The 27,660-nt window shown below is 28.4% G+C and overlaps 2 protein-coding genes across 2 annotated transcripts in view; one reads left to right on the top strand and one right to left on the bottom strand.

Annotated features, from left to right (window-relative positions):
• LOC101890617 (angiotensin-converting enzyme) overlaps nt 1–27,660 on the bottom strand; it is a 331,191-nt gene that overhangs the window by 145,811 nt on the left and 157,720 nt on the right. The window lies entirely within an intron of this gene.
• On the top strand, nt 11,048–22,800 carry LOC101890898 (skin secretory protein xP2). Its single transcript, XM_005187485.4, has 2 exons — nt 11,048–11,249; nt 21,134–22,800. Exons 1-2 carry the CDS (start codon nt 11,238–11,240, stop codon nt 22,376–22,378), a joined length of 1,257 nt encoding a protein of 418 aa, XP_005187542.1. The 5' UTR covers nt 11,048–11,237; the 3' UTR covers nt 22,379–22,800.

Genomic DNA, 27,660 nt, shown 5'->3' on the forward strand with positions numbered 1-27,660 from the left:
ATCTGATTCCATTCAGACTTGGCACAACTCAATATTTTCATCAATGCAAAATCTGTTATAAAGATGGTAGAGATCGGACCAAAGGGTCAAAATTTTGAATAATCAAAACGATCATAAAATCCGAATTAAGCACCCGGTACTTTTTCATATTTCACACATCCACTTACTTCTACCAACTCAAGATCTGCTATGGAGATGGAATATATCGGCCCACTTCTTCTGGTACATCCCCCACACAGGGTAAAAATTTTGAATATCAATGAAGCTCGTAAAACGCGGAATTAACTTCCGATTCCATTCAGATTTTGTACACCTCATGGTTTTCATCAACACAAGATCTGTTATGAAGTTGGTAGAGATCAAACTATTTCTTCCTGTACCTCCCCCACAAAGGCTTGTAACTCTTATAAAATGTTATTTAAGAACCTTCAAATTACGCACATCGCAAAATTTAATTAAATCAAGGTCTTGTGTGAAAATGGAATACATACTCCTATCCTTCCGGTATCTTACCCACATAGGGTCAACATTTTGAATGTCCATGAAGCTCATAAAACCAGAAATTAACACCCAATTCCATTCAGACTTGGAACATCTCAATATTTTCATCAACATACGATCTGTAATAAAGATGGGAAAGATCAGTGCATTCCTTCTGGTTCTCCCCCACAAAGTGTCAAATTTTTGAATAACCAAAACGATTATAAAATCCGAAATAAGCATTCAGTTCTCGTCATATTTCACACTTCCTATTATAAGCAACACAAGCTATGTTGTGAATATGGGATATATCGGTCTACCCCTTCTAGTACCTCCCCCACAAAGAGTCTAAATTTTGAATACATTGCTGCTAACACAAGATCTGTTACGAAGATGAAATATATCTGCGAATCTTTACAACTTGCTGAATATTTGAACTGAATATTTCTCTCAAACTTAGTTTTCTGAAACGAATATGGAATTTATAATTTCGCATAAAATTGGATAGCAAAGGATCGATATTCTTGTAATTTTGCTCAAACCATTGTTTTTATCAGTATTATATGAGGTATGAAAATGGAATACTTGGGTCGGGTACCTCACGCAAATTTTAACCTTTTCTAAAAATTATCACAAATCTCATATAAAGTGAAAAAAGTAACCAAACCTGGCACTTCGCAATATTTATATCATATTTATTTACGTCCGGTACAAAATGAACAATAACCGACTGATACTTCTTAACTTGTTATACCCACAACCATAGTATGGAAATACTATATATATACATATCAGACCCCACAAATTATATATGTTCTTGATCAGCATAAAATTCTATGTCGATTTAGCGATGTCCGTCCGACTGTCTGTACGTCTGTGGAAATCGCTCTAACTTCCGAGCGAGATGAAGTAGATTGATAATATTTTACTTAAATGTATATTATATCTGCAGGACTTTTGGTATTGAAAATGAGCCATGTAGATCCACGTTTTGGTATAGCCCCCATATAACGGTACCTCCCGATATTCGATTTTTTGCTGATTTTAGCGATATTATTCACCAGATTGTTTCAATTTTGGTATTTGAAGTTCGTAATGGATATTACAGCCTTTGACAGAAAATTGTCTATGCAGGTCCACGCCTTCGTATAGCCTCCATATAAAGGTACCTCCCGATATTCAGTATTTTGATGATTTTAGCGACATTATTTACCGGAATTGTTTCAAATTTTATATTTGAAGTTCGCAGTGGATGCTCCAGCCTATCACAGAAAATTTTCTGTGCAGGTCCACGCCTTCGTATAGTCACCATATAACGGTACATTCCAATATTTGGTATTTTAATGATTTTAGCGGCATTATTCACCGAAATTGTTTCAAATTTGGTATTTGAAGTTCAAAATTAATACTACAGCCTATGATAAAAAATTGTCTCTGCAGGTCCACGTCTTTGTATAGCCCCCATATAACGATACCTCCTGATATTCGGTATTTTGATGATTTCAGCGACATTATTCACCTAAATTGTTTCAAATTTGGTATTTGAAGTTCGAAATGGATACTACAGCCTCTAACATAAAATTTTCTGTGCTGGTGCACGTCTTCGTATACCCCCCCTATATAATTGTACCTCAATATATTCGGCATTTTGATGAATTTAGCTACATTATTCACCGATTTTTTTTTCAAGTTTCGCATTTGAATATTCTAATGGCTTATGACAGCATTTTCAGGTCCGTGTCGTCGTATAGACCCTAACATAACAGCAACATTCGGTATTTTTAAGATTTTAAGAGAATTTTTAAAGGAGAATTTTTTTTCTTTTTTTTTTTTGAAAATTGCCAAATTCTTTGTGGAGCTCCAGCCCGAACTTACTGCTTTTTACTTGTTTTTAATTATGATTGATAGGATTAAATTAGTCTACATTTTTACTTTGAGTTTTTTCTTTATTTATTTATTTATTATTTTTTTTTTTTTGTCTTACATAATTGCAAAAATGGAAATATAACAAAACCTGGCGTTGCATTTAAAGATACTGGTGTATAGTGCCACCCTCTCGTAATATGAGAAGATGTTAACATATTTTTGATTTGTTATAAAACATTTGCACATAGCAACACAACTCCCACAAACCACCCAATGTATGCCACTAAAACTGTCAATTTACTTCAAATGCATTTTCGAAAATTACACTGGGCAACAAAAAATAAATCATGAAAACATTATTAATTTTTAATAAATAAATATCTGTAAAATTTATTTTGAGAAATGTTTAAAATTAGTTTAAAAAATAAATTTTAGAAAAATATATTTTGAGCAATATTTTCATTATTTATTTCTTTTTAAGAAATTTAAAGTGGTTTTTTATTTTATGTATTTATTATTATTATTATTATTATTATTATTATTATTATTATTATTATTATTATTATTATTATTATTATTATTATTATTATTATTATTATTATTATTATTATTATTATTATTATTATTATTATTATTATTACTATTATTATTATTATTATTATTATTATTATTATTATTATTATTATTATTATTATTATATTATTATTATTATTATTATTATTATTATTATTATTATTATTATTATTATTATTATTATTATTATTTTATTATTATTATTATTATTATTATTATTATTATTATTATTATTATTATTATTATTATTATTATTATTATTATTATTATTATTATTATTATTATTATTATTTGTCCCCTAAAATTGTTACCCCGTGTTAAAATTGTTTTCGCTTCAGTTCATCTGCCATATATTTTGTTGTCGACACAAATGTAATCCCATGTCTTTAATAAAGTAATTAGCGGGAATCACTGCTGCTGTTGCTGCTGCCTATGCTGTTACACAAATAGCCGCAAACGATGATCTAATTGGATTTTCTGCATAAATGAAATGCAATCCGAAAAAAATTATGAAGATACTTGTGGTGAACGTTGTATGGCGGGATCCTTTATTTGTAACCAATATTATGCGTTTTTTCTCTTGTGGAGAATTGTATAACAATAAATGATGTAACCATAATAATCAGACAGTTTGACATGTTAATTGTTGGAGTTTTGTAAAACAAAAATTAAAGAAAACATAGAAAAAGAAGTGTATTCACACATTGCACAATCTCCATCCATTGGCGACAGTTATAGGTGGTCTTGGTAATCTATAGACAAATCTATGACTATAGGAAAATAATTTTTTTTGCAAAAATTATGAATAAATATTTTTCATTCTCTAAATACTGATTGATTTTAGGGGGATATCAGATTTAAGGATTTAGAATAAAAAAAAACCAAAAGCCATCAGAACAATAAATATAGATTTTTTAAAGAAAGTTTTCCATGGACCCTTAGACCAATAAACGTGGATTTTTTAGAGAAATATTTCCAAGGACACTTAGATCAATAAACTTGGATTTTTTAATGAAATATTTCCAAGAACCCTTAGACCAATAAACGTGGATTTTTAAAGAAATTTTTCCAAGGACAATCACAGCAATAAACGTGAATTTTTTAAATAAATTTTACCAAGGACAATCACAGCAATAAACGTGGATTTTTTAAAGACTTTTTTCTAAAGACCCTTAGACCAATAAACGTGGATTTTTTAAAGAAATTTTTCCAAGGATCCCTAGACCAATAAACGTGGATTTTTTAAAGAAATTTTTCCAAGGACAATAACAGCAATAACCGTGGATTTTTTAAAGAAATTTTTCCAAGGACAATAAAAGCAATAAACGTGGATTTTTTCAAGAAATTTTTCCAAGGACCATCAGAACAATAAATAAACGTGGATGTTTTAAAGAAATTTTTCCAAGGACCATCAGAACAATAAATAAACGTGGATTTTTTCAAGAAATTTTTCCAAGGACAATCACAGCAATAAACGTGGATTTTTCAAAGACATTTTTCCAAGGACCCTTTGACCAATAAACGTGGATTTTTTAACAAGATTTTTCCAAGGACAATCACAGCAATAAACGTGGATTTTTTTAAAGACATTTTTCCAAGTTACAAGAAAATTTGAGAATGGTGATATTTAAAATTGTTACCAAATGTGAGTTAGGTAACAGAAGGGGTGGGCCGACATCTACTATTTAACAACAGATTTTATGCTAATTAAATATTGGGATGTGTGAATGAATTGAATGCTTATTTCGCATTTAATGAGAGTTTTGACTATTCAAAATTATAACACCTTTATTTTGATCATTTTATTATTCATAGTGTTGAGCCCTAAGTAGGGGCCCGCAGGAGTTGGTCGATATATTCTATTTCCAAAGCAGATCTTGTTTTAGTAGAAATATTGGAATGTTCAAAGTTAAGAAAAAATCGAATGCTTATTTCGCATTGAAACTTTTGGTTATTCAATATTTCGACCCCTTTGCAGGGGAGGTACCAGAAAAATTCGGAAGATACATCCAATCTTCAGACCAGATTTTGTGTGCATAAAGGTATGATGATGTGAAATTTGATGAGAATCGGATGCTTAATTCGGATGTTATGTTACGTAGTTTTAAAGGAAGTAGGTCTCCATTTCGCGTTTAACGAGCTTCATGGGTATTCAAAATTTTGACCGTAGTGGGGTAGGTACCAGAAAATGTGGTATCCTATCTTCAAATATTAGGATGTGTGAAAATTGGAGACAATCGGTCTCTTATTTCAGATTTTATAAGATTTAAGATTATTCAAAATGTTGACCCTTTGTGGGGGAGGTACTTGAGTGGAGTGGACCGATATTGTCCATTTTCGTACCCCATACAAATATTGGGATTTGAAAAATTTAAACGAAATTGGGCATTTCTTTCTTTTTCCATGAGGTAAACTATTTCCTTTGCATTTTGTGGGGTATGTACCGGAAGGAGTGGACCGATATTGCCCATCTCCGAACTCGATCTAAGTTTGACAATAATATTACGATGTACTATGCTTTTGATCCAATCACATAAGAGTTATCGTGTGCACCGGTCAGCCAGATAGACGGACGGACAACTCTAGATCGACTCTAAACGTCCTGAAACGAATTTGGTTTAAAGAGGCCTGGGTTTTAAAAATTTTAACTTTTGTGATTGTGGTATAATTGATCTCTTACTTAAATTCTTGAAATATTTAAGATATTATATAATCGTCGAAAAAAAAAACAAAAAAAAAATATTTTATGAAAAATAATTTTCAATAAAAAATTAATTTTGAAATTGCTACAAGTTGCTAAAATTTCTTAAAAAAAAATTTAAAAAAAAATATAAGTAAAACCCTGATAGACAATGAAAAAATTGTCTTCAAATTTTCACGAATATAGATCCATATATTATTATTTTTATTTTTTTTTTTTTTTTTTTGCAAATTCACATATAAAGCTCTGATAGACAATTAAAAAATTGTCGACGAAAAAATATTTCTTAAAAATTCAAGATTAGTTCATCAAAAAGATTTCTTTATAATATTCTTTAAAAATCTACGAACAAACTCCATGGTTTTAGCACTGATAGTCATAAAAAATATTCTTTAAAAATGCACGAGTTTAAGTGTCCTAGCGTATATATTTGATAGTCCAGGAAAGAAAATACCAAAAAAGCTAATGGTTACACATATATTTTTTTAACCCAAGATCACAGCTCTCATATTCTTTAAAAAATCCATAGTCGTGGTCCTGCAAGTGTTTGGAAAAATATTCTGCAAAAAATCTCGGTTATGTTTCTACGAATCCATAGAAAATATGATTTTAAAAACCTAGAATTTATCGCAAATATTCCAAAAAAAATATTCCTAAATAAAAAAGAACATTCTTCAAAGAAATCAACGATTATAGTTCTGACAGACAATATGCTCTGCAACTACAGGTAAAAATATAAGCTAGTTTATGAGAATATCTTCGTTATAAATTCACGCTGAGATTCCATGTTTATGATTCTGGCAGTCCATGAAAATATATTCTCAAAATCTGGATTTAAGAAGTTCACTAATATTTTCAAAATCCAAAATTATATCACAAATACTCGATAAAGTATAATTTTCCCTTCCCTTAAAATCCAATGTTAAAGCTCTGATAGTCCTAAAATAATATTCTTGAAAAACCCATAAATAATATTTTTTGAAATATTGCTCAGCGATATCTGTTAAAAAATATGCTTAGAAATTCCTGGCTATAGCTCTGAAATTCTCAGAGAAATATTCCGTAAAATCGAAACAAAATTTTACCTCTGATAGTCATTCTATTGAAGTCATAAAAATTACTCTTGTTATCCACAAAAAAGTTAACTCAAAGTCCCACACTTATACCATTGGTAGTCCTTGAAAAATTCTATTTTTTCCATTCAAAATCAACGATTATAACTCCGGCATCAACAATTTTATTTATATTCAAAAAATATCTATTAATTCCACAATTTTATCTCGGATAATTAAAAACAAGTAAAAAAGCTGTCAGTTCGGCCGGCCCGAATTTTGAATGCCCTCCACCAACTGGTATAAATTTTGCAATTTTCAAAAAAAAAAAAAAAATCCGTTAAAAATTCTGTTAAAATCTTAAAAATACCGACTGTACCCGTTACTTTACGGTTTATATGACGACGTGGACCTGAATAGGCTACTTTTGTCATAAGCAATTACAATATTGAAATGCGAAACTTGAAAATAAAGATCTGTTTATAATGTAGTACCATGGGGGTTATAAAACGTGGACCTGCACAGACAATTTTCTGCCATAGGCTGTAGTATCCTTTACGAACTTCAAATAGCAATTTTGAAACAATTCCGGTAAATAATGCCGCTAAAATCATAAAAATACCGAATATTGGGAGGTACCGTTATATGGGGGCTATACCAAACCGTGGGCCTATAATTACAATGACTCGCCACACGAACTGGGACCCATTATGATCTACAACTACCAAATTTTCAGAGAAATTCGTAAAAAAAATGTGCCAAAAATCATCAAAATACCGAATATTGGGAGGTACCGTTATATGGTGGCTATACCAAATCATGGACCCATACATACAATGTTTCGCCACCAGAGCTGGAAACCATTATGACCAACAAATACCAATTTTCAGACAAATCCGTAAAAAAAATGTGGCAAAAATCATGAAAATACCGAATATCGGGAGGTACCTTTATATGAGGGCTATACCAAAACGAGGACCTATACATGCAATGTTTTGCCACACGTACAGGGACCTGTTATGACCTACAAATACCAATTTTCAGACAAATCCGTGAAAAATGTGCCAAAAATAATCAAAATACCGAATATCGGAAGGTACCTTTATATGAGGGCTATACCAAAACGAGGACCTATACATGCAATGTTTTGCCACACGTACAGGGACCCGTTATGACCTACAAATACCAATTTTCAGACAAATCCGTAAAAAAATGTGGCAAAAATCATCAAAATACCGAATATCGGGAGGTACCGTTATATGGGGACTATACCAGAACGTGGACCGATATATCTCATTTTCAATACCAACCATCCTAGACACAATACCAAATGCTCTGCTAAATTTTGACGCTCTACGTCACGTGACAAAGTTAATATATCCTCCTTTCAAGGTGGAGGGTATAAAAATATATCTAGCAGTTTTTATACCCTCAGCCATATGGCTACAGAGAGGATATATCATTTGATACGGCCAAAACGTGCCTCATCGGAATAACAGTTTCGGACCCTAGGTCTCTTTGCACTAAATCCGTTTCATGTCCGTCCCTGTACGGTACCTCCCTCCACAAAGAATAAAAGTTTTGAATAACCAAAACGATGATAAAATCCGAAATAAGCATCCGGTTCTCTTCATATTACACACAAGCCACTATTTCTACTAACACAAGATCTGCTTTGAAGATGGGGCATTTGGGTCAACTCCTTCTGTTACCTCACCCACAAAGGGTCAACATTTTGAATATTCATGAACCTAATAAAACGCGAAATGGATATATATATATATATATATATATATATATATATATATATATATATATATATATATATATATATATATATATATATATATATATTTATATATATATATATATATATATATATATATATATATATATATATATATATATATATATATATATATATATATATATATATATATATATATATATATTATATATCCATATATATATATACATATATATATATATATATATAATAATATAAATTCACTATTAGACTCCACGTTTTTGACTCTGAATCTTAATCCATGAAAAAATATTTTTTAGAATATTCCAATTTTTTTTTTAGATCCATAGAAAACCATTCTGAATTATTTTTATTTTTTTTATTATATTTTTTTTATATCCATAAATATGGCTGCATAGAAAATCATTCTGATGAATACAAAAGAGAGTCATTTGAATATTTGTGGTTCGTAGAGCCCTTCTTTAATGATCCATGACCATGCGGCTGTGATAATCCATAGGAATATTCTTTAAAAATATGTATAGCTCTCTGATAGTCCATAAAAATTATTTTTGAGACCTCCACAGTTATTGCTCGCTAGGTCTGTGAATTTATACTAAAAAAATACGAAACTAAAGATCTGAGATTCTTGGAAAAATACTCGGTAAAACTAAAACAAATTTTAGCTCTGATAGACATTATATTGGACTAATAATAATTGCTTTTGTAATCTATGAAAAATATTAGCTAAAACGCACATTTATACCTTTGGTAGTCCTTGAAAATACACATTTTTTTCTTTCAAAATCCACGATTAAAACCCAATTTTATTATTAATTTTATTTCTCAATTTTATTTTTATTTATTTTTTATTAAAATCCAAAATTATAGTTCGAATAATTTCTAAACAAAAAAATTATAAAATATCCCTCAATATCATTCAAAAAATCCACGATTATTTAGCTGATGATCCATAATTGAAAATTTGTTTAAAAATACAATACATTTTATTCCAATTTTATTTTAATTTTCAATTTTCTGTAATGTCAAAAAAAAACTACTCCACTTATGTGCCAGCAATACAGAATACAGTTTTCAAACTGTATTATATTATACGATTTGTAAGTCCACAAGCTATGCAAAACTACATCAGAACAAAATACATCAAAAAAATTCTTTCAAAATCCGCGATTATAACTCAATTTTATTTTTATAAATTCTTTTTATTTCTCTATTTTATTATTATTTATTTTTCCATAAAATTCAAAATTATAGTTCGAATAATTTCTAAACAAAAAAATTATAAAATATCCCTCAATACCTTTCAAAAAATCCACGATTATTAAGCTGAAGATCCAGGATTGAAAATTTGTTTAAAAATACAACTATTAGTCCATGGTATTTTATTCCAATTTTATTTTAATTTTTAATTTTCTGTAATATCAAAAAAAAAAAAACTCCTTCACTTATGTGCCAACAACGAACCCAGATTTCAAACTATTTGAATATCATACGATTTGTAAATCCACAAGCTATGCAAAACTACGTCAGAAAAAAATACATCATAAAAATTCTTTCAAAATCCGCGATTATAACTCAATTTTATTTTTATAAATTCTTTTTATTTCTCTATTTTATTATTATTTATTTTTCCATAAAATTCAAAATTATAGCTCGAATAATTAAAAAAAAAATAAAATATCCCTAAATATCCTTCAAAAAGTCCACGATTTTTAAGCTGATGATCCAGGATTGATTTTTTTTTTTTAAAATACGACTTGGAATTTTATTGCATTTTATTCCAATTTTATGTTATTTCTATTTTTCTGCAATATCAAAAAAAAAACTCCTTCACTTATGTGCCAGCAACGAACCCAGATTTCAAACTATTTGAATATCATACGATTTGTAAATCCACAAGCTATGCAAAACAACAGCCAAACCAAATTTTACAGTTCCTTAAAAAGTCACATTCATTATACGTATGGTTGGACGGCTCGCTGGCTACACACAACACCAATACCCTGACAATTTGTGTAAACATATCGGTGAACTCACATATATACACCGATACTATACGTGTGACACTCTCATTCGTATACGTATACGAAATAAAAGCTTTTTTGTTGCAGGAAAAAAATCACTCTCGTTTTCATTATGAAAACCCACAAGTGACTCTCCGGCATATCATACTCTTTGCAGATAATATTTTCTTTAAGTTAGAGGCTATAGAAAAAAAGCTTTTTATTTGCTTTGCGCAAAAGATTGGTTTAAAACATGTTTTAAGTAAAACTGCTCTTTTCAAAGGCTGCTGTGGTTAAAAATTGTTGTTGTTGTTGTTGGTGTTATGAATAGCTCTCAATAGTGTTGACGAAAAAAGATTGGTTTCAAATATATAGTGAAACAAAAAAAAAAAAACAAAAACTACAACCACTCACAGAAATATGGTCTAGAGCTCTATAATTGTTAATATGCGTCTCCTATTACGCCCCTCTCATCTCATTGACAATTCTGCACAAAAACAACGCCAGCAGCAACAGCAAAAACATCGCAAAATACTGCAGAGATGCCTGAGATTTTCTATCAAGCGTTTTTGAGCAGTGGTATATAAAGCTCAAGCGTACCGAACGAAATTATTCAGTTCACTGTTGTGGGTTCATCCAAATAGTAACCCTTTGGGACAACAACAATTTTTGTTGTATTCTTTATTTTTTTAATTATTTTTTTAAATTCATCAAAAGTCCTTGCGAGTGAGAGTGTGTGTGTGCGGTGTTTTTGTTTTCTTTTCCTTTGCAAAAAAAATTCAAATAGAACCAAAATGAAATCTATGGTATGAATTAAAAAAAAATAATAAAAAAAATATTTTTAAAAATAAAAATAACTATATAAACAATTAATAAACATTAAATGGATATTTAAACAAAGTTGTGTAATAACGAAAAAAAAAGTTCTTTGTGAAAAAAATATTGAAAATTGAGAACGCTGAGAAAAAGTCAAGAAGTACAAACAAAAGACTTAAGCAACAAACTTGATTTGTGAATAGTTGAAAAAGACATAAAACAAATTGTTGGCTGTTTCCAATGGACAAATATTTTGAAAATAATCGAAATGAATTAAATTAATTTATGGGATAATTAAAGACACAGAAAAATGGATTACCAAACTTTATGGTGCTGAAAATTGTTGTCATAAATTGTGTGGGGCCAAACCCATTCTTGAGCATTTTTTTTAACAAAAACCAAGCTTATTTTTTTTTTTCAAAATTATTTTGGAATTATAGCCATTTATGAGTGGTGTAATGCAGAATTTTTGAAGTCAGCATAATAGGAATAATATTTATTAATCGTGAATTAAAAAGCTTAACAAAAAAAATATCTTCAGACTTCGTAAAAAAATATGAAATATTTTCTTAAAAAGCCGAAAGCCCACAGCATATTTTATTATGACATAGACAATATTCGTCAAATTTCAAAAGGATTGGAAATGTAAACCGATCGAATTAAATATGAAGAAAAAAAAAATACCACTCTAATCTAGCAAAGCTAATGATAAAATAGATTTAGGTAATAGAATGGCATATTTTTTTCTCATATTTTAATTCGATATTCTTCGTCAAAAAAAGCAAATAAAAAAGTAAAAAAAAAAGAAATTTATGATTGGAAATTATTTCTATATATTATTTCTATTTGGAAGAATTATCTAAACCCAATATACTGCTCCAATCTAATAGATCTCAGATATAAAAAATCCAATTATTTATACCATTATCGTTTCCATTTTGAGTTTGATGGACATATTTTTATCAACATTTTTAAGTTGTTTGGATTCGACTCAAACCCTCCACAAATTTTTCTAAAACTACAAAAGAATTGAAAATGTAAACCGATCGAATTAAATATGGAAAAAATATGCCACTCTCAACCATTAAAGCTAATGATAAAATAGCTTTAAGTAATAGAATGACATATTTTGTTTTTCTCAAATTTTAATTCGATATTCTTCGTAAAAAAAAAAAAACAAATAAAAAAGTAAAAAAAATGAAATTTATGATTGGAAATTATTTCTTATACATTTTTTTCCATTTTGAAGAGTTATCTATTCCTGATATACTCCTCAAAAATAATAGATCTCACACATAAAAAAAATCCAATTATTTATATCGTTATCGTTTTCATGTTGCGTTTCACAGGCATATTTTTCTCAACATTTTAAATTTGATTGGATTCGACTCAAATCCTCCACATTTACTTTTAAAACTATCTATTTCATCATAATTTATACTGTCAGTTATAAGGCTAACCATTAAAATTAAAGTGTTAATTAACGCTATTCCGGGATATTCAAGCCCAAATTCGGTGTATATATGCCAGACGGTTGTTCAGAATTTTATTTTGCTAACCAAAGCCCCAATTTTAATCGCCACTGATTTCTTACCTCAACAGGAATTTCATAGAAAAACTAATAAATCAAAGATTACCTCCAAATATTGTAAGGGGTGTTTGTGGGTGTGGCGAGCTCTTAAATAAGACTATCTTTGTTATTGCAGAACAAGTTAAAATAGTATAAGTCGGTTTTGCAGACAGATGTATGCCCTCAGACAATGTTCGATTATTTAAATATATTTTGACTTCTGATTCTTATTATTCAAATTTTTGACTCTCTGTGGAGTAGGTTTCGAAGGAATGGACCAATACAGGGTGGGATAAAAAAAAACTGCAACAAAGTCAAAAGCCATGATTTTAGCATCAAATCTTAGCATAAGTTTAGATTTGTTCGAAATGGTCACCTTTGGCACAAATTATGGCTTAAAACGGCCAATAAAACACAGAGTGCCACAGAGCGACCAATCCGCTCTTATGGCGGCCTACACCATCACCATCGCCGGCGCTCGGTACTTGAGTTCTGGTGGCCAACCGAAGGTGCACATTTTCAGCTGACCTCTTTGCATGTAAACACGATCATTTTGTTTGTTTATAAACTGCTGGACAACGAATGTTTTCTCATCGGAAAAACGTAAATTCGGCAAATCACCACTCGGCCAAACGAAGCAACTCTATAGTTCTTTTGAGTCGATTTTCTTTCGGTTGTGATGCAATTTCTTGTACTTTTTGAAATTTCAATGGCTTTACCTCGAGCTCATTTTTTAATATTTGCCGAATGGAATATTGAAATATGTTCAGTCACTTTAGAACTTTTCGTAACGTTAAAGTTGGAATATCTAAAAACTCTTCTGTCTATCCTACTCTCCAACACTGACTAAGACCCACAAAACAAAAGAGGGTTTTAAAAAATATTGAAAATGAACTTTAAAAAATTATTTTTTTTTGTAGTTTTTGTAGATTTTATAAGTATTTTTTAGGACCACCAGAAAATATTTAATAATATTTTTTTAATAACGTGGATTTTTTTAAATATTATACCTATTAAAGATTTTTAAAAAATAATTTCTAAAAACCTATTAGTTAATGTGGATTTTTTAAAAATATTTAATGGGTCTTTAAAAATATTTTTAAAAAATCCACGTTATTTAATGGGCCATTAAAAAATATTTTTAAAAAATCCACGTTATTTAATGGGCCATTAAAAAATATTTTTAAAAAATTCACGTTAATTAATTGACCATTAAAAAATATTTTTAAAAAATTCCGTTATTTAGTGGGTCATTAAAAATATTTTTAAAGAATTCACGTAATTGGTCTTTAAAAAATATTTTTAAAAATCCACGTAATTGGTCTTTAAAAAATATTTTTAAAAAATCCACGTTATTTAATGAGTCTTTAAAAATATTTTTTTAAAAAAATCCACGTTATTTAAGGGGTCTTTATAAAATATTTTTAAAATATTTACGTTATTTAATCGGTCATTAAAAAATATTTTTTAAAAAATCCACGTTATTTAATGGGTCATTAAAAAAAAATATTTTTAAAAAATCCACGTTATTTAATGGATCATCAAAAAAATATTAAAAAAAAATCCACGTTATTTAATGGGTCATCAAAAAAAATATTTTTAAAAAATCCACGTTATTTAATGGATAATAAAAAATATTTTTAAAAAATCCACGTTATTTAATGGATAATAAAAAATATTTTTAAAAAATCCACGTTATTTAATGGATAATAAAAAATATTTTTAAAAAATCCACGTTATTTAATGGATAATAAAAAATATTTTTAAAAAATCCACGTTATTTAATGGGTCATAACAAATATTTTTAAAAAATCCACGTTATTTAATGCGGCATTAAAAAATATTTTTTAAAAAATTCACCTTATGTAACAAGTCTTTAAAAAATAGTTTTTTAAAAAATCCACGTAATTGGTCTTAAAAAAATATATTTTTAAAAAAAATCCACGTTATTCAATGGGTCTTAAACAAATATTTTTAAAAAATCCACGTTACATAATGGGTTTTTAAAAAAAATTTTAAAAAAATCCACGTTACATAATGGGTCTTTAAAAAATATTTTTTAAAAATCCACATTATTTAATCGGTCTTTAGAAAATATTTTTAAAAAATCCATGTTAATGATGGGCCTTTAAAAATATTTTTTAAAAAATTCACCTTATGTAACAAGTCTTTAAAAATATAGTTTTAAAAAATTCCACGTTATTTAATGGGTCATTAAAAAAATATTATAATATTAAATATTACGTTATTTAATCGTCTATAGAAAATATTTAAAAAAAATCCACGTTCTCTAATGGGTGTATTAAAATATTTTTTAAAAAAATTCAATGGGTCCTTAAAAACTATTTTTTAAAATATCCACATTATTTAATCGGTCGTTGGAAAATATTTTTAAAAAATTCACGTTATTTAATGGATTAAAAAAATATAGCAAAATAAATTTTTGTTTAAATATTTTTTAACACCAACGCAAAAATGCGTATATCTTAAAAATAATTCTAAAAACAACCACGACAATGTAAATTTAAAAAAAAAGTTTTTAAGATCAACAGAAAATATTAAAAAAATATATTTTATAGAGCCAAAAAAATTGTGAACATTTTTTTAAAGGCCAACGGAACAGAGTAGATTTTTTGAAAATATTTTCAAAAACCAACAAAGCGATGTGAATTTTTAAAATTTATAAATTTAATAAATTAAAAATTTAAAAAAAAATATTTCTCCAAAGCAAATGGATTTTTAATTTTAAAAAATATTTTTTAAGACTCCCAAAACAATGCGGATTCACAAAAAAAATATTTTCGAAAGACAAACAGCACTTTGGTAATACTTTATAAAAAAAAAAAATTAAAGACCAAAAGAAAAAAAGAAGATTTTTTAAGAAAAATAATTTTTGAAGAGAAACCAAACAAAATTTATTTTTTTTTTTAATAATTTTTTGAAGACCAGCAGACTTTGAAGAAATCAAATTTAATTAATTTTCCCCTCAATATTTAATTTTTCCCCCATTTCGAATATATCTCCCCGCCAAAGGCTATATGTCCGATGTCTTATGTCAACAACAATTCAAGGTTTTTTCCTTCCAACTTTTTTCATTCATTCATTTATTTATTATTTAACACTTCATTTAATGTCAACAAGGCATTACCAAGTTTGGCCAAAAGGTACTTCAAGCCAAAAATATCAAATATTACATTTGGCTGCAATTGCCATTGTTAAATCATAAAACCGAACATGCGGAATGATGTTAGCATGCAGCCAAAAGGGAAAAAAGTGAAATGAATGATAGCCGACAGTTGGCCAATCAGTCAAAGGAAACAACAGCAACACCAAGAGAGGCTAGACAAAGCTAAAGAAAAAAAGCAACACTGAAAATTGCAATGAACTTGGCTTAAAGCCACCAATCATTTCGCATTAGCTACGTAATGCAATTCAGGCGCAACATTTATTGCACAAATAAAAGCCGGCAAAATAAAAAAAAATTGGCCAAAACAAAATTGAAAAATGGAAGCAAAACAAAACAAAGACGAAGGCACACAAAAAATGGGTACACACACAGTGTGTCATAACCCAACCAAAATTAGAATCCCAATTATTATATAATATTTGTTAATGGTAACAATTCAATCGGCAAAAAATAAATAAACAAGTGTTTTAACCTAAAATAATTTATGGCTGGTACGTGCCACATATGGCCCACTTATCCACTTCCCAACCGGGTGGATTTCCTTTTATAGAACTTCATGTTATGTGTTTTTGTTCCTCATGGCTTTCGGTTACGGCATTCAAAACGGAAGCATTTCTTGTTCGACACACCATCGGCAGCAGCTTCTGTTTTTGGTTGTGGCACGTTTCTGCTTAAGGTCGTTGCTTTGCCTTAAGGAAATTGCTCTAATTTTGTGTGCACTCGCCGTGTTCGTAATTATGTAATAAATGTTTAGTGTTTTTAAAACATTGTTTAATGACGCTACACGAATTTGGTGGTGACAATTTGGGCCAAGGTATGTTGTTGACCCGAATGAAGAGTTTGGTTCCCAAAAAATAGACAAATAAAAATAATTGTGAGGTAATGAGGAATAGGGGCAGAGGTGAGTCCGTTTAAAAAATATTTTTTAAAGGCGTGCATTGTTTTTAAATATTTTTTAAAGACTCATTAAAGGACGTGGATTTTTTAGTATTTTCCAGGACACGGTATATTACAAGGATTTTTTTAGCTTTTTTAAACCCCATTAAATAACGTGGATTTTTTTAAATATTTGTTAAATACCCCTTAAAAAACGCGGATTTAAAAAAAAAAATTAAAAGACAGGAACTTTTTCTAATATTTTTTAAAGACCCATTTTAAACATAGATTCTTTTAAAATCTCTTTTTAAAGACGTGTATTTTTTTAAATATATTTTTAAAGTCCCAATAAATGACGTGATTTTTTTAAATCTGTTTAAAGACGTATATTTCTTTAGAGATACGGAATTTTTGTTGTTGGATTTTTTTTAATATTTTTTAAAAGTCTATTTTTTAGAAATATTTTCTAAAGATCTACTAGATAACATGGATTTAAAAAAATATATATAAAAGACCAAGTAAATAATGTACACTTTTTAAATTTTTTTTTAAAGAACCATTAAATAATTTGGATTTTTTTAAATTATTTTTTAATAACTCATTAAATAAAGTGAATTTTCTAATAATTTTTTTAAAAGTAACGTGTTTTTAAAATATTTTTAACGTCCCATTAAACAACTTGGATTGTTTAAAATATGTTTAAATATTTTATTAAATAACATAGATTTTTCAAAAATATTTTTTAAAATAAATTTCAATATTTTATTAAATAACATGCATTTTTTTAAAAATATAATTTAATATTTTATTAAATAATATGGATTTTTTAAAAATATATTTAACGACCCAATAAATAACGTGGATTTAAAAAAAATTGAAATGACCTCTTAAATAACGTGGATTTAAAGGAAAAAATATAGGCCCATTAAATATTTTTAATAATATTGTTTAAGACCCCACTAAATAACGTGGATTTAAAAAAAAAATATTTCTTTAAAGACCACCAAATAAAGAGAATTTTTTACAAAATATTTTTAACGTGGATTTGTATATTTATATTTAAGTAACGTGCCTTTAAAGAAAAAAATTAAAGGTCCATTAAATAAAACGGAGTTTTAATAATATTTTTTAAAACCCCACTAAATAACGTGGATTTTTTCAAAATATTTATTTATAAAATATTTTTAACGTGAATTTTTTAAAATATTTTTTAAAAGTCTCATTAAATAAAAATAAAGAAAAAAAAATAAAAAAGAATACTTTTTAAGAATCTTTAAATGACGTGGATTTTTTAATAAATATTTTTTCCATCCATTAAAAACGAGATTTTTTTAAAAATATTTTTAAAGACCTACTAAATAATGTTGATTATTTCAAAATAATTTTATAAGACCCATTAAATACCGTAGGTTTTTTTTAAAAATATTTTTAAGAGCCTCTTAAATAAGGTGAATTTGTAAAAATATTTTTAAAGGTCCATTAAATAAGATAGATTTTTTTAAAAACTAGTTTCTAAATCAAGTGGATTAAAAAAAAGTTTTTAAAAACACATTTAAAACGGTAGATGTTTAAAAAAAATTTTTTTTAGAGACCAATTAAATAACGTGGATTTCTTAAAAATATTTTTAAAATACCGTAGATAAAGCAGATTTTATTTGTAAAATACCTTTTAAATAAACTAGATTTTTTAAAAATATTTTCTAAAGGTCCATTGGAAAAAAATATTCTTTAAAGACCCACCAAATGACGTGGATTTTTATTTTAAATATTTTTTAAAGACTCATTAAAAAGTGGATTTTTCAAAAAATAAAAAGATGTGGATTTTTTAAAAATATTTATTCAAATATTCTTTAAAGAAAAAATACTTATTAAATATCCTTAAAAAAATATTTTTTAAAGACGTAAATTTTTTAAAAACGTGTATTGTACTTGTATTTTATAAAAACGTAGATTTTTTAAAAATATTTTTTAAATATCCTTAAAAGAAAAAAAATGTTTTTAAATATCCTTTAAATAAAAAAATATATATTTTAAACACGTGGATTTTTTAAAAACGTTTTCTAACGACGTAGAACTTTTAAAGACCTGGATTTTTTTTAAAATAGTTATTAAAGAAGTGGATTTTTTAAACGATTTTTTATAGACGTGGATTTTTCAAAAACGCTTTTTAAAGACGTGGATTTTTCAAAAACGAGTTTTAAAGACGTTATTTTTAAATTTTTTTTCAAAAAAGTTTTTTAAAGACGTGAATTTTTTTAAAAATATTTTTTAAAGACGTGGAATTTTTAAAATATATTTTTTAATATGTTTTTAAAGACGTGGAATTTTTAAAATATTAAAAATTAAAGACGAGGATTTTTTTAAAAATATTTTTTAAGACGTGTATTTTTAGCAGAAAATTTAAGGACGTGGATTTTCAAAATATATTTTTAAAGACGTGGATTTTTTTCAAAATATATTTTTAAAAACGTGGATTTTCAAAATATATTTTTAAAAACGTGGATTTTCAAAATATATATTTTTAAAGACGTGAATTTTTTAATTACGTAATTTTTATTTAGCGGTGGGTTTTTTAATTACGTAAATTTTATTTTTTTTATATGTTTTAAGATTTGAATTTTTTAAAAAATATTTTTTAAGACGTGGATTTTTTAAAAATAATTTATAGAGAGCCATTAAATAATGCAGATTTTTTAAAAATATTTTATAGAGAGCCACTAAATAATGCGGATTTTTTTAAAAAATCTTTTTTATAACTTGGATTTTTTTAAACATATTTTATAAAAGTCATTAAATAATGCGGGTTGTTTACAAATATTTTTTAAAGACGTGCATTTTTCCCCTTGAGATTTTTTTGAAAATATTATCCACATTATCAAAATATCTTGAAAATATTATCCACATTATCAAAATATCTTGAAAATATTATCCACGTTATCCTAATATCTTGAAAATATTATCCACGTTATCCGAATATCCTGAAGATGTTATCCAATTTTTCCAAATATCGGAAAAATGTTATCCTCGTTACCCAAATGCATTGATAATTTTATCCGCATTACCCAAATGTCGTGAAAATATTGTCCACGTTATCCAAATGCTCGGAAATAAGTATCCACATTATCAAAATGCTCGGAAAATTATATCCATGTTATCCAAATATCTCGAAAACACTATCCACATTATCCAAATCCCTGGATAATACTCTTCGCATTATCCAAATACATCGATAATATTATCCACGTCATCCAAATACCCTGATACCTTTTTTCACGCTATCCAAATGTCCTGGAAGTAATATCCACGTTATCCAAATATTTTGAAAATATTATCCACGTTATCCAAAATGTAATCAACCTTATCCGGATACCCTGAAAATGTTATCCACGTTTTCAAATATCCGGAAAATGTTATTAACTTTATCGAAATATATTGAATATATTATCCACATTAACCAAATGCCCTGAAAATATTATCAACATTATCCAAGTGCTCTAAAACTTTTATCCACGTTATCCAAATGCACTAAAAATGTAATCCACATTACCCAAATTCTCGGAAAATGTTAAACACATTATCCAAGTCCCTGAAAATGTTATCCACGTTACCCAAATACCCTGAAAATTTTATCTACGTTATCCAAATACCTCGATAATGTTATTCCCTTTCTCAAAATACCCTGAAAATTGTATCCACGTTACCAAAATATGTTGAAAATATTATCCTTGTTATCCAAATAGTCGGGAAATATTATCCACATTATCCAAAAACCCCTGATAATGTTATCCAATTTATCCAAATTCCTGGAAAATATTATCCACGTTATCCAAATACCTCGATAATATTATCCATGTTATCCGAATACCCTAAAAATGTAATCCACCTTATCAAAATATCTTAAAAATATTATCCCTTTATCCAAATACCCCGAAAATGTTATCCAATTTACCTTAATGGCTTGAAAATATTATCCGCGTTATCCAAATACTCGGAAAATGTTATCCACGTTATCCTAATCCCCGGATTTTTATACCCACGTTTTTCAATATCGAAAAAAAATTTATCCATTTTATCCAAATATCCATAAAATATTATTCTGCCGTTTTCCCTTTGTGGGAATTATCATCCATTTATAGGGTTATAATGTTCGTCATCTATTCTTATGCCTATGTTTTTTTTTTTTATTTTTTTTTATTATTTCAAATCCCTAATCAATGTCTCCTCCCCTTCTCTCATTCCAGCTTATTTTTGGGCTCTTGGCCCTTTGTGTCTTCGCCCGCGCCGAGGATGCCAAGAAGGCTGTTGAGGCAAAATCAATTGAACCAAAACCCGCCGCAACTGAAGCTAAGGCTTCGGTGAGCACAGTCGAGAAGAAACAGGAGAAACGTGGTATTCTCCATGGAGTCGGTCATGGTTATGCCCCTGTTGGTTATGGCCATTCGGGTGGTGGCTTGGTGTTGGGCGGCCATGGTGGTGGTCTTTATGGTGGTGGTGGTGCTGCCATTGCTTATGGTGGCGGTGCTGCCTATGGTGGTGGTTTCGGAGGCACCGGCTTGGGTGGTGGTGCCATTCCCACTAATGTTCAGGTTAACACTGTTGTACGCAATGTTGCCGTACCCTATCAAGTGGAACGACACATCCCAGTGCCGGTGGAACGTACTGTTACATATCCCGTTAAGGTACCCGTTCCCGCACCTTACCCCGTGGAAAAGACTGTCACCTATCCGGTAAAGGAAATCGTTAAAGTACCCGTGCATATTCCTCAACCCTACCCTGTGGAAAAGACCGTACATGTCCAAGTGCCGGTACATGTTGATCGCCCAGTGCCCGTAAAGGTTCCCGTTCCAGCTCCTTATCCAGTTGAGAAGATTGTGCAAGTGCCCGTTAAGGTCCCAGTGCCACAACCCTATCCAGTTGAGAAAATTGTCCAGGTTCCTGTGAAAGTACCCGTCCATGTGCCACAACCCTACCCCGTGGAGAAGATTGTTCAGGTGCCCTTCAAGGTGCCCGTTGATCGCCCCTACCCTGTCCATGTGGAGAAACCATACCCCGTGCCAGTGGAGAAACCCGTACCATACCCCGTTGAGAAGAAGGTCCAGGTCAATGTACAGGTCCCCGTCGATAATCCAGTGCCAGTGCCCGTTGATCGTCCCGTTGCTGTGCCCGTCAAGGTTGGTGTGCCCCAACCTTATCCAGTCATCAAGGAAGTTCCTTATCCCGTTGAACGTCAAGTACCCTATCCCGTCAAGGTACCCGTTGAACGTCCCGTACCTGTACACATCGAACATAATGTGCCCGTGACCGTGGAAAGACATGTACCCTACAAGGTACCCGTTCCCGTGCCTGTCCATTTGGAAAGCCATGTCGGCGCTGGTATTGCTGTTGGTCACGGTTATGGCCATGGTTATGGTCATGGTTATGGCCATGGTTATGGTGGTCATGGTTATGGCGGTCATGGTCATGGCGGTTATCTCCACAAAAAATAGACAATTTCTACTCGTGAGGCCTAGAAAAGTAACACCAGCAGCAACAACAACAAAGATTTCTCTTTTTTTAAAAAATCCAAAACCATGCGGACCATTTTTTTTAGAATCTAAAATGGTCTGCGTGTGTGTGAGTGTTTATTTTTTTATTAAAACAAATTTTCTTTATTTTTAACTTTAAATCTAATTTTGTATATTTTTTTTGTTTGTTTAGTTTTAGAGTGTGATAACGAGAATGAAAACAGAAAAAAAATTGAAAAAAAAATTTTTAGAAAAAAATTACGAAAAAAAATTATTATTTAAAAATTAAAACGATTTCGAATTGAAACGTGGAACTGTTTCAAACAAAAGATCTGTTGTGTCTCGCAATAAAAAATATGGGAATAATTTTTATTTGATCTTTGGCACAATTACGCTTTAACAAATTAAACCATTATCACTGCCATCCCTGGATTGTGATTCCGGATCAAACTTGCCTTTTCCCTTATTTTTTTTTTTTTTTTTAAATAAGAATAATATTGAGCACAACATTTGTTTGATTGTCTGGCCAGTTGAATGTTTTATGACTTTTTTTTAGTTTGAGCAAAATTTTTGTTTATTTCTTTCTTTTTTTTTTTAATTTGTATATATTTAATGTATTGTGTAAATAAATAAATAAAAACGACCAATAATGGACAACATATATTAAAAAAATAATTGAAGATTTTTTTTATTATTTATTTATTTATTTATTTTTTTTTTGGTAATTGAAATCTTTTGGGGGAGGAAAGGAAAATTGTGAAAAAGCATATTTATTTTAATTTATAAAAAAACTCAGAAAAATACCAAATGTCCAGGGGAAGTTTTTCATGGGGTTATTTTTTAAAAATTATAAAATTCGTATAGATTCGCATATTAAACCAGTAAAGAAAGTCTTTAAGTCGGGCGGGCAGACTTTATGATACCCTACACCACTTTGCTAATTTAGTAGAGCTCCGCATAACAATTAAAAGTTTTTATGGGAGAGTTCAATCATACACGCTATAATTATAATTATAATTATAATTATAATTATAATTATAATTATAATTATAATTATAATTATAATTATAATTATAATTATAATTATAATTATAATTAATTATAATTATAATTATAATTATAATTATAATTATAATTATAATTATAATTATAATTATAATTATAATTATAATTATAATTATAATTATAATTATAATTATAATTATATATTATTATAATTATAATTATAATTATAATAATTTATAATTAATTATAATTATAATTATAATAATTACAATTATAATTATAACTATAATTATAATTATAGTTATTATTATTATAATTATAATTATAATAACTATAATTATAATTATAGTTATAATTATAATTGTAATTATTATAATTATAATTATAATTAATTATAAATTATTATAATTATAATTATAATTAATTATTAGTTATTATAATTATAATAATATAATTTAATAATTATATATTTATAAAATTATATAATTATAATTATAATAACTAATAATTAATGATAATTATAAATTATAATTGTAATTATAATTATATAATTTTATAATTATATAATTATAATTATTAAAATTATAGTTATAATTATAATTATTATTATTATGATTATAATTATAATTAATTATTAATAATTATAATTATAATAATTAATTATAATTATAATTATAATATAATTAATATATATATATATATATATATATATATATATATATATATATATATATATATATATATATATATATATATATATATATATATATAATTAATTAATTATATATATAATTAATATATAATATAATAATATAATTAATATAATAATATAATATAATTATAATTATTATATATAATTATAATTATTATAATCATAATTATTATATTTGTAATTATAATTAATTAATTATATTATAATTATATATAATTATAAAATTATAATTTAAAGTTCAAAGGACTAAATATGCCGAAGCATTTGTATCTTTTAAATTCGGACTTGTATGGGCCATTTGGTGCAAAATTGATTTGAAATCAGATAAAGATATATATGGGAGCGATATATCCAAATCGGAACCGATTTCGATAAAATTTGGCAAAGATATTTCTGAGCTGTATTTGATATATATGCCTGAATATGGTTGTTACGGAGTGCATATTACGGCTGTGGGTAACAAATACGACAAATCGGATGAACAATATATATGGGAGCTATGGCTATATCTGAACCGATTACGATCAAATTTGGCATACTTATTTTGAGATTCAATCTGATCGTACGTGCAAAATTCCATACTATTCGAGCTGATATTACACGTTTGGTGCACAATAAAAGGCAAATCGGGCGAAGATATATATGGGAGCTATATCTAAATTTTGACCGATTATCTCCAATTTCAATAGGGTTCGTCCTTGGGCCAAACAAATGATTTGTGCAAAATTTCATCTGGATAGGGCAATAAATGCGAACTGTACTTTGACGAACGGACGGACGGACATGCATAAATCAACTTAGAAAGTGATTCTATGCAGATCATCAAAAGAAGCTCGTTTCCTTTTGCCTGTTACAAACAAATGCACAAGGACATAATATCCTGACCACCTTGTGGTGTAGGGTATAAAAATGGATTTTTGAGAAATATTTAAAATATAACTCATTTAATACTTTTTTATTTAGTTATTATTATTTGTTTTTTTTTTTTTTTTTTTTTTTTTTTTTTTTTTTTTTTTTTTTTTTTTTTTTTTTTTGTGGAAATTGAAATCTTTTTTTTCGGTGGAAAGGGATTTTTTATTAAAATATTTTTTGTATTTTTATTTTTATTATTATTTTATTTTTTAATTTTTTTTATTTATTTATTTTTATACCCTCCACCATAGTATGGAAGGTATATTAAGTTTGTCATTCCGTTTGTAACACCTCGAAATGCACATTTTAGACCCCACAAAGTATATATATTCTTGATCAGCATAAAATTCTATACCGATTTAGCGATGTCCGTCCGTCAGTCCGTCTGTGGAAATCACTCTAGCTTCCGAACGAAATAAAGTAGACTAATAAAATTTTACTCAAATATACATTATGTCTGCAGGACTCTTGGTATTGAAAATTGGCCATGTATGTCCACGTTGTGGTATAGTTCCCATATACCAATACCACCCGATATTCGGTATTTTGATGATTTTAGCAACATTATTCACCGGAATTGTTTCAAACTTGGCATTTGAAGTTCGTATTGGATACTACATCCTAAGACAACAAATGGGTCATGTAGGTCCTCGTCTTCGTATAGCCCCCATATAATGGTACCTCCCCGTATTCGGTATTTTGATGATTTTCGCGACATTATTCACCGATTTATTTTTTTTCAAGTTTCGTAATGACTTATGACAAAAGTTGCCTATGCAGGTACACGCTGTCGTTCAGACCCTAATATGGCGACTACGTTTGGTATTTTTAAGATTTTAATTTGGAGTCGATCTAGCGATGTCCGTCCGTCTGTCTGGCTGGCTGATGCGCACGATAACTCTCAAAGGGAGTATTCGATTTGGTCGAAACTTGGTACATCGTAATATTTTTGTCAAACTAAGATCGAGTTGGGAGATGAGCAATATCGGGCCACTCCTTCTAGTACCTCCCCTACAAAAGGTCGAAATTTACAAAAAAAAATATTTGTTTCACAGAAAGAGAAACTATAATCCGATTTTGCTCCAACTTTGCAAATCCTAATATTTTGGTCAGTGCTAGGTCGGGTGTGCAAATGGATAATGTCGGTCCACTCCAAGTACCCCCCCCCCCCACAAATGGTCAAAATTTTGAATAATTACAACTCTCATAAAATGTGATTTAAGAGTCCGATTGTCTTCAAATTTCACACATCTCAATATTTATATAGACCCAAGGTATGGTGTTAAGAAGGAATATATCGGTCCACTCCTCCAGGTACCTCCACCACAAATGGTCGAAATTTTCAAAAAATACAGAAAGAAAAACGACGAAATACAAAACGCTCAAAGAGGGCGAAATAAGAATCCGACTCTCTTTAAATTTCACACATACAAACATTTTTGCTAACACAAAATCTGTTGTGAAAATGCTATATATCTGCGAACCCCTTCTAGTACCTCACCCACAAAGAGACACAATTTTCAATACTTTTATCTGTCATAAATTGCGAAACAACTCAGCGATTCTTTACAACTTGCAATATCTAAATATATGTCTCTCTGAGATGAATATGGAAATTAAAAAAATATGTTTTAATAATCGAACATTGGCTGAGGGTATACATCTGTCGGCAAAACCGACCGATACTTGTTTACTTGTTTTTTTTTTTTTTTTTTTGAAAATTGCCAAATTCTTTCCAAATAGTGGAGGGTATTCAAATTATATATTTATTTTTTGTTACATTATTTATTTATTTATTTTTTTTTTTGTGGAAATTGAATTTTTTTTTTGGGGGGGAAGGGGAAATTCATCTTTTTTGTTATTTATTATTTTTTATTTTATTTATTTATTTATTTATTTTTTTTTTTTTTTTTTTTGAAATTGAAATCTTCTTGGGAAGGAAGGAAAATTTCTGAAAAAAAATGTATTGGATATACAAAAGCTCCGAAAAATTCCAAATGTCCAGGGGGGGCTATTTATACCCTATAACACTATGTTTTAAGGTTATTATAAGTTTGATTGGGTCGAAATATTGGTTTCCCATATAGGAAAGTATATATGGATCTTCCTATCTCGCCGAGCTGAGTCGATATAGCTATATATGTCCGTCTATCCGTCAGTCCATGTTAATTTGTAATCATTCTACTGGTCGCACGAAATTTAGAATGGAGGTGGGGCAAGGAACAGAATAGAAGTCTAATGCTTCTGCATAATATTTAGAGGTTGAAATGGACCAAAAACTGAAAAATTTCCTGATTTTGCGGTTGCCCTACAGCTCTACAGGTCGCAATTATAGACCAATTGACGCGGAATTTTGCGTGGGGCTAGAGCTTAGGGCTGGGCAGAAAGAAACCATACAAATTGGATGGTAATCGGGTAATATTTAGTTTGTAAAATATACCATAATATTTGTGTTAAATAAAAGTCAAAATTTCCACTAAACCGCGATTTTTTTTTAATCCCTCGAAATCACAAATAGACGAACAGGTCAATTCTGACCGTTGATTATATATAAATTCGTAAAGATTCAAATATTAAAAAATTGTTTTTTGGAGAAATATTAAAAAATTGAACTTAGTTGCCAATATTTTCATAT

Source organism: Musca domestica, unplaced genomic scaffold (genome assembly GCF_030504385.1).
Source record: "Musca domestica strain aabys unplaced genomic scaffold, Musca_domestica.polishedcontigs.V.1.1 62, whole genome shotgun sequence".
NCBI classification, from domain to species: Eukaryota; Metazoa; Arthropoda; class Insecta; order Diptera; family Muscidae; genus Musca; species Musca domestica.